Source organism: Scylla paramamosain, chromosome 15 (genome assembly GCF_035594125.1).
Source record: "Scylla paramamosain isolate STU-SP2022 chromosome 15, ASM3559412v1, whole genome shotgun sequence".
Lineage (NCBI taxonomy): Eukaryota > Metazoa > Arthropoda > Malacostraca > Decapoda > Portunidae > Scylla > Scylla paramamosain.
Genome location: NC_087165.1, coordinates 19,478,512 through 19,491,011, shown reverse-complemented (window position 1 = coordinate 19,491,011; position 12,500 = coordinate 19,478,512). Strand labels below are relative to the sequence as shown.

Sequence of the window (12,500 nt, the reverse complement as noted above, 5' to 3'; positions counted from 1 at the left end):
GCCCTTTCCTTTTCCGTTTATCTTTGTCTTTGCATCTGTCTCTCACGTCTCTCGTCTCTCTCTCTCTCTCTCTCTCTCTCTCTCTCTCTCTCTCTCTCTCTCTCTCTCTCTCTCTCTCTCTCTCTCTCTCTCTCTCTCTCTCTCTCTCTCTCTCTCTCTGTGTGTGTGTGTGTGTGTGTGTGTGTGTGTGTGTGTGTGTGTGTGTGTGGTGATCAATAGAGACAGGCAGGTGGTCGGGCTGTAAGAGTGGAGGGGCGGGATGGGGCAGGTCGCTGGGGAACTCTCCATCAAAACACGAGGCTCCCGCTGGTTCCTGGGGACGCCTGGGGACGAAAAGGGGAGGGAGCGAAACTCGGGAGGGAAGGAGGGATGGAAAGCGGCGGGAAAACATTAAGCAACTAAATAGATGTTAGCGCAAGAGGAGGAGGAGGAGGAGGGCTATAGAGGGAGAGAGTAACGTGTATGGGGTAAACTTAGGAAGGGTAGTGTATAGGAAATGAGTTTGATAGGATGGCTGGAATAAGCAAGTGATTGTGTGAGTGCGTGTGCGGGTCAGAGGTGTGTGTGTGTGTGTGTGTGTGTGTGTGTGTGTGTGTGTGTGTGTGTCATGAATGTTAGTGTGGATCTTGTGGATTTCGTAAAGCAAAAAATACTCGTAGGCTTTTTTATTAGTTTTCTTGTCTTGTTTTTTCATGATTAAGCTTCGTAACACTACTTGACTGAAATATTTTGGAACTATAATTAGTGAGAATGTGTTTTTGTTCCGTCTACTCTTACACACAATGCTCATGATATCAATGGCAGCAATAATGATAATAATGATAATAATAATCATAATGCTATCAACAACGACAACAACAACAGACTCACCCTGCTAACACCCATGATTGCATTTATTAAAGAGCGAAGATGCTATAGCGTTGTTTGCGATGCCAATTACTGACACAACACCTTTCCTTACATGCCTCAGCCATCACTCTAGCATCCTCAGCCTCCCCTCTCCCCTCAGTCCCTCGCCCCTCACAGGCCTTTGCCACCATTACTCACAATACTTCTCCCCTCACAGTCCCTTCTCCCTCATAGTCTCGAGCTCCTCAGAGTCCCTCCCTCCTCGCTCCTCTCATTTCCTTACCATGTCCCTGAGTGGTGTTCTCTTCCCACAGACCACGAGTCACTCATCGACGTTTGATTCATAGCTAAAAAAAATAAATAAATAGATAAATAATAATAATAATAATAATAATGATAATAATAATAATAATAATAATAATAATAATAATAATAATAATAATAATAATAATAATGATAATAATAATAATAATAATGATAACAGTAATAATAAAAGAAAAGAAAAGAAAAGATTAAAAATTGAGATTGTGATTGATTGATTGATAGGTTGATTTAATTTGAGGCACCGCACTAAAATTCTGGATGGCGTAACACACACGCAACATCACTACAGTGTGGAAGGCGCTGCGTGTGTCCCTGCCGTGTGTAAGTTGTGTATGTGTCACATTGTGTGTTTATTTGAGGGGTTGGGTGTAATTGGGACATTTTTATCTTCTTTCTTGTGCAGTTTGATGGTAACGTTTGCCTCTGGTGCTTAGAGTACACGGTGCAAGTGTCAGTCACAGGTGTGCGCCACCTCGGACGTTTCCTGTTGTTAGAATCTTTCCTTTTAACGTTCGCCTCCCTGAATGAAGTCACTCCCGAGGCCGACTGATCCCATCGCGCAAGCCTCTGCTGGACTTGTTGTACTCATGGAACAGTTGTCACTGGTGCTCACACGCCGCCGGACCAGAGGACGGGAGCAAAGTGGATCTCATTGATGTCTCTGTTCGCGGAGAGTGAACGAAGGTCGGGTGGTGAGTAGCATGATCAGCGTGCGGCGCCGGGCATGCTGTGAGCGGTGAGGCTCCCAAAGAGGCAGGATGGCCCACGCCCCGTCGTCGCCGCCCCCGTCGTGGAGGTGAGCCGGGGGGTGGCGGGGCGGGCAACCTGAGGTCCCAGGAGTCTGCCGGGGCGGGCTGCGTCGGCTGCGTTTCACCCGCCATGTGCGACGTGCGCGGCGGCAGCGGCGGCCCGCCCCACTACCCGGCCTGCGGCTGTCTCTTCAACCATGTCGGCTCCCCATCCAAGGCCAAGGTCATGGTGAGTGCCCCGCCGAGGCCGTGCTGCCCACGCGGCCACACGGGGGCCTAACATTTTTTTCTTTTGTATTATGATTTATTTTTGGTGGTGATATATTTTAGAATGTTTTTAATGTCACACAGACACAGCTCATATACCAAGGCCTCCATTTTTTCTGCTTCATGTGCATAACAACACGCCAACACTCACCAGGACTACATCACAAGTCGCCAAAATAACAGAGGAAGACAAAGTAAACATTTCCTTACCTTCTCGTCGCTGGCCACGTGCGTCACCTGGAATCCCTATCCTGCTGTTTCTGTTTATGCGGTGCGTGTGTGAGGCGCTCGTCAGTTTTGGGGAGAACTCGAGGAGAACAGGCTGGCCCCGCGTGTCTCGCCGTCTCTCTGTGCCCTCATGAGGACTTGAGCCTTCCACCCAGGTCGAGCCCCGCAGCGCCAGAACTCTTGCCCCCCGGGATTGTAAATCTGCATATACTCGGGACAGGAGGCGGCGGCGGTGTTTGACTCAAGCCAAGCGCGCACCTTGAGGAGTGTGATGCCCTGATGCTGCTGAGGAGTCACGCCTTACCCCTCGCCCCCATCTGTCCTTCTGTCACTCGTTGCCGTCTCCACTTCTATTGCTCTCTTTCCTTTCCGCATGTCTGGCTATGCTATGCTGGCGGCCCTCCATGTAGAAAAATCATTGCGTCAGGTGGGTTCTGGTGACCTCTGAAGTGAAATTAACAAATATCTTCATGATGCACAATCTTAATTACTTTTAGTGAAAGATGGAAAGAGAGAAAGGTAATAACAAAAACAGGATAAAATAGCAAGGAAGAAGAAGTGAAGAATTATGCATGAGATAGTTTACTGAGACGTGCTTGAGACGACTCCAGAGTAATAGAAGGTGGTCACAAATCATCCGCCGTCGGTCAGTGCGTGAGGCCGCTCGCCCCCTTGCGGCCGAGCCTCGTCTGGGCCACATCGACGCGGTATTGATACATTCAAGCGAGCACTGCTTGGCCTCACCCCGCAGGGTGTGTGTGTGTGTGTGTGTGTGTGTGTGTGTGTGTGTGTGTGCGAATTATAATGAAAGTGCTCTCTCTCTCTCTCTCTCTCTCTCTCTCTCTCTCTCTCTCTCTCTCTCTCTCTCTCTCTCTCTCTCTCTCTCTCTCTCTCTCTCTCTCTCTCTCTCTCTCTCTCTCTCTCTCTCTCTCTCTCTCTCTCGTACACACACGGTCCCCAGCGCTCCCTTCCGCGTTGAGAGGCGAGTTGAGAGTCACATCATTTCAGTGTTAAGCCATCCAGTAGTGTTGTGTGTGTGTGTGTGTGTGTGTGACAGAGAGAGAGAGAGAGAGAGAGAGAGAGAGAGAGAGAGAGAGAGAGAGAGAGAGAGAGAGAGAGAGAGAGAGAGAGAGAGAGAGAGAGAGAGAGAGAGAGAGAGAGAGAGAGAGAGAGAGAGAGAGAGAGAGAGAGAGAGAGAGAGAGAGAGAGAGAGAGCGACCGTACGTGAGGAACCAGGAAGGTAGGAGACAGACTGGTGCTGTAGAGAGACAGAGACAGAGAGAGAGAGAGAGAGAGAGAGAGAGAGAGAGAGAGAGAGAGAGAGAGAGAGAGAGAGAGAGAGAGAGAGTCTATATGGTCGTCTCAGCGTGAGAGAGGGGAGGGGAGGAGGGGAAGGAAGGGTAAGGCTGTGATATACTCCGTCGGCAGTTTGAACGCGCCTGGAGGGATGAGTGGGGCGACGGAGGACCTGCGAGCATGCGAAGGGCCGTGAAGGATGCCGGTGACTCAAGGGACGGCAGGGGCTGGCAGGGGAACGCAGTGAGGGGCGGTAATGTTAGAGGAGCGAAATGACAGGAGAAACGCGGGGAAAAGAAGGGAGAAGAGAGAGAGAGAGAGAGAGTGGATGTGAAGAGGGAGAGCAAAAGAGGGAATGCAAGAATGATGAAAGAGGAAAGTGGAGAGGAAAGTAAGTAAGTGGATGGGTGGAAAGCTCATATAGAGAATGAGAGGAAGGAAAGGGAAATATTTACATAAAAATACAGACTTTATGAAATTTGTGGTCCGTGTACTGTTAAAGAATTAAGTTTTATGGAGAGAGAGAGAGAGAGAGAGAGAGAGAGAGAGAGAGAGAGAGAGAGAGAGAGAGAGAGAGAGAGAGAGAGAGAGAGAGAGACCTGGCTAGACATCAAGGAGACTGTGTTTCACAAGCAGACAAAAAAAACTACAGATAAGGACGCCGTCAGAGGATTATACAAGAAAGAAGAAGAAAAGTTGTGGTATTGCAGCAGGACGAGGTGGGAGTTGGGGCATCAGTTTCAGGGTGGGTGTGGGTAGTGGGGGATGGAGGAACCAGGGAAGGGAGGAGGGGGAAGGAGGAATGGGGGAGAGTCTTGCCTCCTCCCTGGCGAAAGATGTTTAAAGTAGAGTGCCAGAGTTGGTCTCGGAGCGGCGGCAGTGACCAGCGCGGGCCGGAGGGATAAGGCAGTGGCTGTACCGGAGGGCGGGCGGGCGGGCAGGCGGTGATGCGCGTCGAGGCAGCAGCCGGGGCGCGGTGCTGGGCTGGGCTGACTCACTGGGAAATACCAAGCGAGGGCGCCGCTTGCTGTTCCTTCGGAAGTGATCGCCACACGCTGCTGGGCCTCCACTCCTGCAGCACCGCCTCTTCCTTCTCCTCATCCTCCTCCTCCTCCTTCTATCCCTCCCTCGCCTCCTCCTCCTCCTCTTCCTCCCATTCCTCCTCATCCTTATCCTCCTCCCCGTTCCCGTCCCCCTCTCCTCCTCTCCCAGCTGTGGTAAGGTGGAGCGAGGCCGCCGCTCGCACACCAGGGGAGGCGGAAGCTGCGGGTACACACGGCCACCAGCTTTGTGTGGCGCCCAGCACGGCCCTGCCTGACACGCCCCTCCCTCACGCAGCACACCGCCGCGCCGCTCCTCCCCTGCCGCCACGCGCCGCTCAAACCATTTCAACCACCTTTACCATGTTTACCTGGACTCGTTTGTGCCTGGAGAGCAGCGTAATGAGATAAACAAGTGTGCGGAGGCCTCAGTCAGCCATTCATCTCGCATGGGTGGCGGCGGCGACGGCTCACATGGTCTCTGAACCCGCCCAGCTCTGGGGGCGCCACAGTCGACCCGCCACCAAGGAAAATTTCACCGAAGCAACACGTGAAACAGGCCAGGCTGACTGTTTGCTTGAATACCGAGTTGCAGTGCGGAGAGTTGTTGTTGTATGAAGGTGCAAGTGTAGACGTGTGTCGTGTGGCGGTGAGGGTCCCGCACCCGGCAGAGGCGGCGAGCAGCTGAGGCCGGGAGCACCAGCATCTTCGGCCTGGCCAAGCTCGACCACGCCTCCATCAGCCGCTACTATTATTGGATTTTTTTTTTATAGTTATTTGTGGTCAGAAGGAAAGTGAGACAGACAGTGGCGGCGACCTAGTTCGTGTGGGAAGTGTGTCTGTGTGTGTCTGTGTGTGTGGCCCCGCACTCACCCCAACACTGGCAGGAGTCTTGGCACAAGGATAACAGCACAGTGGATGCATTGACCGAATCAAAATTTACAGGTTACCGTGTTAGTTCCTCGCGAGTATTAGAGGAACAATTGATTAGCGTGGCGGTGGTGCAGACTGACCTGCTGTCATGACGACCCCAGCCGCCTGCCCCGCACCCCACCCCGTCTGCCCCGCACTGCACCCGTTGATTGGCTTTCCCCCCTCTGACTCCGTAGACGTTAGGAATGTGTTGGCGGTATGATGTGTGGGGGACAGAGGCGCATAGTGTGGGGTGAGGCAGCCGCTAGGGGGCTGTGAGGTGGTGGAGCAGCTAATGAGGCTGGCGGTGACTGTGGGAACTCAGAAGGTGCTCGGCGGGGCCCCGGGAGGCTGGCGGAGGCAGCCGGGACCCGCCATCTGTCATGCAGCAACAGATGGCTCGCCCCCAGCTCCCGTGCTCTCATGCACCAGCACTGTAGTTCCTGTGGCCGCACTATGACCCCTAACCGAGCCTTACGTTACCCTCGAGGTCGCCTTATTAACTGTTGATGGAGGACTAAATGCCGGAGGAGAGACGAAGAGAGTGTAATGGCCTGCTTCCCCTTCATGTGTCGCCCGGAAGTCCTAGACGAGGTAGGTCCCCCACGTTTCCCCCTTAAAGCATCTTCCTCCGTTTCTGGAATTCAACCCTTCCCCTCCCTCCCCCCGCCCGAGGTGCGACAGTGGCCGCAAGTTACGAAGGCCCAGTGGCGGCCCCTGCCAGGACGCGGCCGCTCACACACCTCCATGGGCCCGTCGTTTGCAAGTCTCGAGTAGATTTTTTTCTCTCATATATCACCTGTATATCTCCTCCTCCTCCTCCTCCTCCTCCTCCTCTTCCTCCTCCTCCTCCTCCTCCTCCTCCTACTCCTCCTTCACGCCCACAACTATTAGCACTATTAAAAGACCCATGCCTCCCCGTAAGCTTCTTAATGACGTAGTAACCTTGCCAGATATTAAAAAGCACAAAAAAGTGGCCTGGTTTACAGACGCGGGCGGACAGGAAGCAGGTTAAGACAGTGCATTTCTTATCGGCCTGACAGCTTGCTCGCCTCCCGCGCCGCCCTCACGCTGGAGGGAAACTTTACAGGCCAGAGGTGGAGGAGGCTTTTCTGGGCCAGCGAGGTGAAGGTTGTTGCTGTGAGGGGGGCGAGGCGGGCCAGGTGAGGAGGAAGGAGCGAGGGGAGAACCTGTGCTCCCCTTCGCTGCGGCACAGATGGCAGCAAGAAAAAAATACCCCTTCGCATTTTTTCAAGTTTTTACTTTTTATTTATTTTTTTTTGTTTATTTTCTTTCCGGAGCGGCTTCGTTATTTTTTTTGTCAAATATTTAGTCATATTTTTCTTTGTTTCTCTCTCTCTCTCTCTCTCTCTCTCTCTCTCTCTCTCTCTCTCTCTCTCTCTCTCTCTCTCTCTCTCTCTCTCTCTCTCTCTCTCTCTCTCTCTCTCTCTCTCAGTTTCTTTCTCTTCTTTTCTTTCTTGCTGTCTTTATTTATTCATGTATTCATTCATCCTTTCTTCCCGGCACGAGACAAGCCTGCCGAAACACACCTACACACACACACACACACACACACACACACACACACACACATATACGTCTCCCTTCTTGTCCTGCTTGTATTTTCACCATTGCAACCCGTTTTTTTTTTTTCGAAGATTAAGGGAATTTTCGAAGCAGTAGGGTGATTCATCTGTTTATGAGAGAGAGAGAGAGAGAGAGAGAGAGAGAGAGAGAGAGAGAGAGAGAGAGAGAGAGAGAGAGAGAAGCATATTTTTTTCCGTTTTTTCTTCTTGTCAATCATTTTTGTTCCCTCTCTCGTTAATGGATGGTACTACTACGCGAGCAAGGAAAGTCTGTTTACTTTCTTTTCTTCCTTTTCGTATCTTTTTAATCCCGCAAACCTTCATGGAGATCGTAGCCAATAACGTGACGCGGTGGTGCAATACATAGAAAACGAGAAGTACGGAATATTGTGAAAGATGTGAAGAAAATGAACTAAATAAAGGTTTCGATCTTACGTAGAACGCTTTTTTTTCTTGTAGGTTTGGATGTTTTTTGCATTGTCCTCTGCTGCAATCTCTCTCTCTCTCTCTCTCTCTCTCTCTCTCTCTCTCTCTCTCTCTCTCTCTCTCTCTCTCTCTCTCTCTCTCTCTCTCTCTCTCTCTCTCTCTCTCATTTCCTTTCTTTTGTATACTTTACACAGTTTTTTTTTTCCGGGCCGAAGTTCTAAAACAAGTTCACGCTTCCATTACGCTCTTAATAAGCATCTCAAATATTTCACGCTCCGCACCTCCGCCTTAATCCGTGGCATGCCTAAACTCACCCTCGGAACCCCATCACCCCGTCATACATAAACACCGCTGCACGAGACTCTCTGTTCCTTCTTTCTTCCGTGCAATAAAGGCTAGTTTTCCGCTCACATATTTCCCCTCTCCTTGACCGGATTCCGCCATACAGCAGCAGCCGCCGCCGCTTCCTCCCTGGGGCGGCTGCTTCGGGGTTGTTCTGCGTGAAGTGGTGGATGCGCTGGAGGCAAGTATGAGTATGTACAATGAGCTGTGTGTTCGACCTGGTTCATGGTGGTGGTGGTGGTGGTGGTGGTGGTGGTGATCGTGGTGTGAGTAGAGGGAAAGGGTGTGTGTGTGTGTGTGTGTGTGTGTGTGTGTGTGTGTGTGTGTGTGTGTGTGTGTGTGTGTGCTTGTGTTTGTGCTTGTGTGTGTGTGTGTTTTGTCCTTTGTCATTTCCTCTCTCTCTCTCTCTCTCTCTCTCTCTCTCTCTCTCTCTCTCTCTCTCTCTCTCTCTCTCTCTCTCTCTCTCTCTCTCTCTCTCTCTCTCTCTCTCTCTCTCTCTCTCTCTCTCTCTCTCTTCATTCTCCTTGTTCCTGTTATACTTTTTCACCAGCATTATCATTATTTTCTTCTTTTTCTTCTTTTATCTTCCTCCTCCTCCTCCAACTCCTCCTCCTCCTCCTCCTCCTCCTCCTCCTCCTCCTCCTCCTCTTCCCTGAGGGCGTAGTCTGTGGTTTTTGGTCCGGCCGATATCCTCCTAAAGTAGTGTGGCTGCCCTCCACCTCGCTCACACACACACACACACACACACACACACACACACACACACACACACACACACACACACACACACTGTCTCCTCAATCTCTCTGCCGTGCTTGCTATGGTGGTTGCTGATCTGTCTCTGTCCCTCTCTCTGTTTGTCTGTCTGTCTTTCCGTCAGTTTGTTTGTCTGTCATACACACACACACACACACACACACACACACACACACACACACACACACAGTAACTCCATCTCAAACAGTGCATTTAATTTTTACATGTCTCTTTTTATGATAGGCTTCTGTGGCTTAGGGTGAGACAGTACTGACAGAATTGTGGGGGTGGTGTCTGGTGTGCAGGGAGGCAGAGAAGCAAGCAGGCAAAGAAGCAGGGAAGCACGGAGCAGGCAGGCAGGCAGGGAGGCAAGGAGGCAGGGTAGTATACAAGCAGGCAGGGAAGCAGACAGGCAGGCAAGCAGGCAGGCAGTCAGCGGGTTAAGGCGGTCTGCGGGAGAGGTGAGTCACAGAGAGCCAGACGCCGCGGCCACCGAGCCCTAGGGGGTGCATGGCCACAACCCGAGGAGGCGACGACTGACTGTCTGGCCGTCAAGGGTTAGGGTAGCCAAGAGCACCAGGCTGTGCTGTGGATGGGTGTCTGTCTGTCTGTGGGTTCATGAAGGAGCCTTACGTTGTTCTCGTGTCTAGGTTACCCTTTGCTTGTATGTAGGTTACTGTTTGTGTTGTTTGTCTCTTTGTTTTTGTTCGTCTGTCTGTTTCCCTGTCTAAATTACTGTTTTATTTATTTTTTATTTGTCTGTGTCTGTGTCTTTCCTCTCTCTCTCTCTCTCTCTCTCTCTCTCTCTCTCTCTCTCTCTCTCTCTCTCTCTCTCTCTCTCTCTCTCTCTCTCTCTCTCTCTCTCTCTCTCTCTCTCTCTCTCTCTCTCTCTCTCTCTCTCACGCCCCGCCCACACCGTTTCTACACCATTTTCTTGGCAGCTCTTACACCTTCTCTATATCCAAGTTATGTCCTTTCTCTCTCTTTCTCTCCCTCTCTCTTTTCTCCCAGCTTCAGATTACTCACCTAATATATTCACAACCATGACTGTCTTAGTGTGGCGAGATCCTCTGTTGTGTTTTCTCTCTCTCTCTCTCTCTCTCTCTCTCTCTCTCTCTCTCTCTCTCTCTCTCTCTCTCTCTCTCTCTCTCTCTCTCTCTCTCTCTCTCTCTCTCTCTCTCTCTCTCTCTCTCTCTCTCTCTCTCTCTCTCTCTCTCTCTCCACCCTTGAGCTACGCCGCCTCTATCACGATCTTTTAATAAGCAAGTGATGTCTCTTTCACGTCTTGTCTTCGTTGCTTCCTGCTGCTGTTCATGATTTCCCAGTTTTCCTGTTCTTTCTTACTCGGCGCTTTATTATTTTTTTCTTACTTATTTTGCTTTTGTTTTTTACTTTATTGCTATTTCTTACGGTGCTACTCTTTCTTACTTACTCGTCCTTTTGTTACTCTTTCTTCCACTTGTTCTCTCGGTTCCTGATGACTGAAGATGCAAAGGTTTCTCTCACCCGAAGCCGCCGACTGTCTGGTGTCACTGTCTCGGGTGTGGATTGGTGGTGGAAATGGAGGGGAGTGTAGTGACAGAGAGAGAGAGAGAGAGAGAGAGAGAGAGAGAGAGAGAGAGAGAGAGAGAGAGAGAGAGAGAGAGAGAGAGAGAGAGAGAGAGAGAGAGAGAGAGAGAGAGAGAGAGAGAGAGAGAGAGAGAAGCGGATGAATAAAAGGATGTTAATATCGCCTTACGTAATATTAATTTTATGGATTTATGTGCTATTTGTTTTTTATTTGGGCAAAATGTTTTTGTTCGGATTCTGTTTTTCATTCAGCATTTCTTGCTTAATATTACTACTTGTAGAAAATTCAACGTTTTTTGTCATACATACATACGAGTACATACTACTACTACTACTACTACTACTACTACTACTACTACCACCACCACCACCACAAAAGCCTTATATCTAAAGGTGGTAATTTATTAGTACGGTTAGTCTTTGTCTCTCTCTGTCTGTGTTTGTTTATCTGTGTTTAGTCTGTCTGCTTTTCTCTCTCTCTCTCTCTCTCTCTCTCTCTCTCTCTCTCTCTCTCTCTCTCTCTCTCTCTCTCTCTCTCTCTCTCTCTCTCTCTCTCTCTCTCTCTCTCTCTCTCTCTCTCTCTCTCTCTCTCTCTCTCTCTCTCTCTCTCTCTGACCCTTCTCGTCTCATTCAGGTAGACACTTTAATTATCAGTCTAGCCTCCGAGCCAGCCACCCAGTCAACCTATACTCTCTCTCTCTCTCTCTCTCTCTCTCTCTCTCTCTCTCTCTCTCTCTCTCTCTCTCTCTCTCTCTCTCTCTCTCTCTCTCTCTCTCTCTCTCTGGTCAACTCCCTTAATAAGCCAAGCGGTGGTCAAATGTATCATTAACTCTTGTGTCTGTCTGTCTTTACCTCGGTGTGTTTGCCCATCCTGATTGTGTGTGTGTGTGTGTGTGTGTGTGTGTGTGTGTGTGTGTGTGTGTGTGTGTGTGTGTGTGTGTGTGTGGAATAGGAATCGTTTTATCTTTTTTTGTTTTATTTTATCTATTCATTAGTTTGTTTTTGTTTACACGTGATAAAATGATGACTAGCCGAATTCCGAAAGAGTGTTTCTCCTGTTAATAATGTAGAAATATTGCTAGTCTGTCATTAGAACCATAAAAACACCCGTAAATGTCACTAGAACCGTAAAAATACCGTAAAAAATCGGTCTCACTTTAGCTAGAGCCTATTAAAAGTGGTCGAGGAGTGTGTGTGTGTGTGTGTGTGTGTGTGTGTGTGTGTGTGTGTGTGTGTGTGTGTGTGTGTCCATTTTTTCTTTTTTTTTTTTACGAGGGAGAGAAAGAAAAGAATTTATGTATCCCTTGTGATTCCTTCGTTTTCCTGCTTCTACTACATTATTACGTAGCTTTCTTCCTTCTTCCTATCTGTCACTCTCTCCTACATCCTTCTCTCCTGCTTTCCTCCATTCATCCTTCCTCACTTAATCCTTCAATCTTTTCGTTTTCTTCCCCTTCTTGTCCCTTCGTCATTTGCATTCTTGTCCTCCTCCTCTCCTCTTGCTTTACTTATTTCTCCTCCTCCTCTTCCTCCTCATCTTTTACCTTTTTTTCTTTCTTCGTTTTTTTTTATTTCACCTTTTGTTATTTTCTTTTCCTCTTTCTTTCCTCTTCCTTCTTATTCATCGTTCTTTGTATTCACCGATTTCCTCTTCCTCTTCTTTCTTCTCCATGTCTTTTCTCTCTTATGCCTCTTTCCTCTGTTCTCTCTCTCTCTCTCTCTCTCTCTCTCTCTCTCTCTCTCTCTCTCTCTCTCTCTCTCTCTCTCTCTCTCTCTCTCTCTCTCTCTCTCTCTCTCTCTCTCTCTCTCTCTCTCTCTCTCTCTCTCTCTCTCTCTCTCTCTCTCTCTCTCTCTCTCTCTCTCTCTTCTCATACTTCCTCCTTTTTCTCTTCCTTCTTCCATCGTCTTCCTGTGCTTTATCTTCATTCCTCCTCCACTCCTCTCTTCCTCTTTCTTTCCATTCCTCGTCTTTTCTCCCTTCCTCCTCCCCTTTCATCTTTATTCCTCTCCCATCACTCCTCCTCACCTCCTCCTCCCTCCCTCCTCTGTTCCCTCTAATCCATCCTCTCGTCTCCTCTCTGTCTCTTGTAACGTCCTCTCTCTCCCTCTCCTCTCCATCTTCTTCCTCTCCCTCTCTCTCTCTCTCTCTCTCTCTC

General features: G+C 49.4%; 1 protein-coding gene across 11 annotated transcripts in view; it reads left to right on the top strand.

Moving 5' to 3' along the window:
* Positions 1 to 12,500, top strand: part of LOC135107577 (rho GTPase-activating protein 100F-like) — a 149,012-nt gene that overhangs the window by 72,248 nt on the left and 64,264 nt on the right. For 3 of the 11 annotated variants that reach the window (XM_064017596.1, XM_064017588.1, XM_064017587.1), the window contains exon 1: positions 1,365 to 2,151. The exons of 3 other annotated variants lie outside the window; for them this stretch is intronic. In XM_064017596.1, the coding sequence (XP_063873666.1) occupies positions 2,053 to 2,151 (99 nt within the window). In that variant the 5' untranslated portion in view covers positions 1,365 to 2,052. Of the gene's footprint in view, positions 1 to 1,363; positions 2,152 to 4,418; positions 6,260 to 12,500 lie in introns of those variants that run through there. 5 more of the 11 variants (XR_010271833.1, XM_064017595.1, XM_064017594.1 and 2 more) reach the window with 4 other exon arrangements.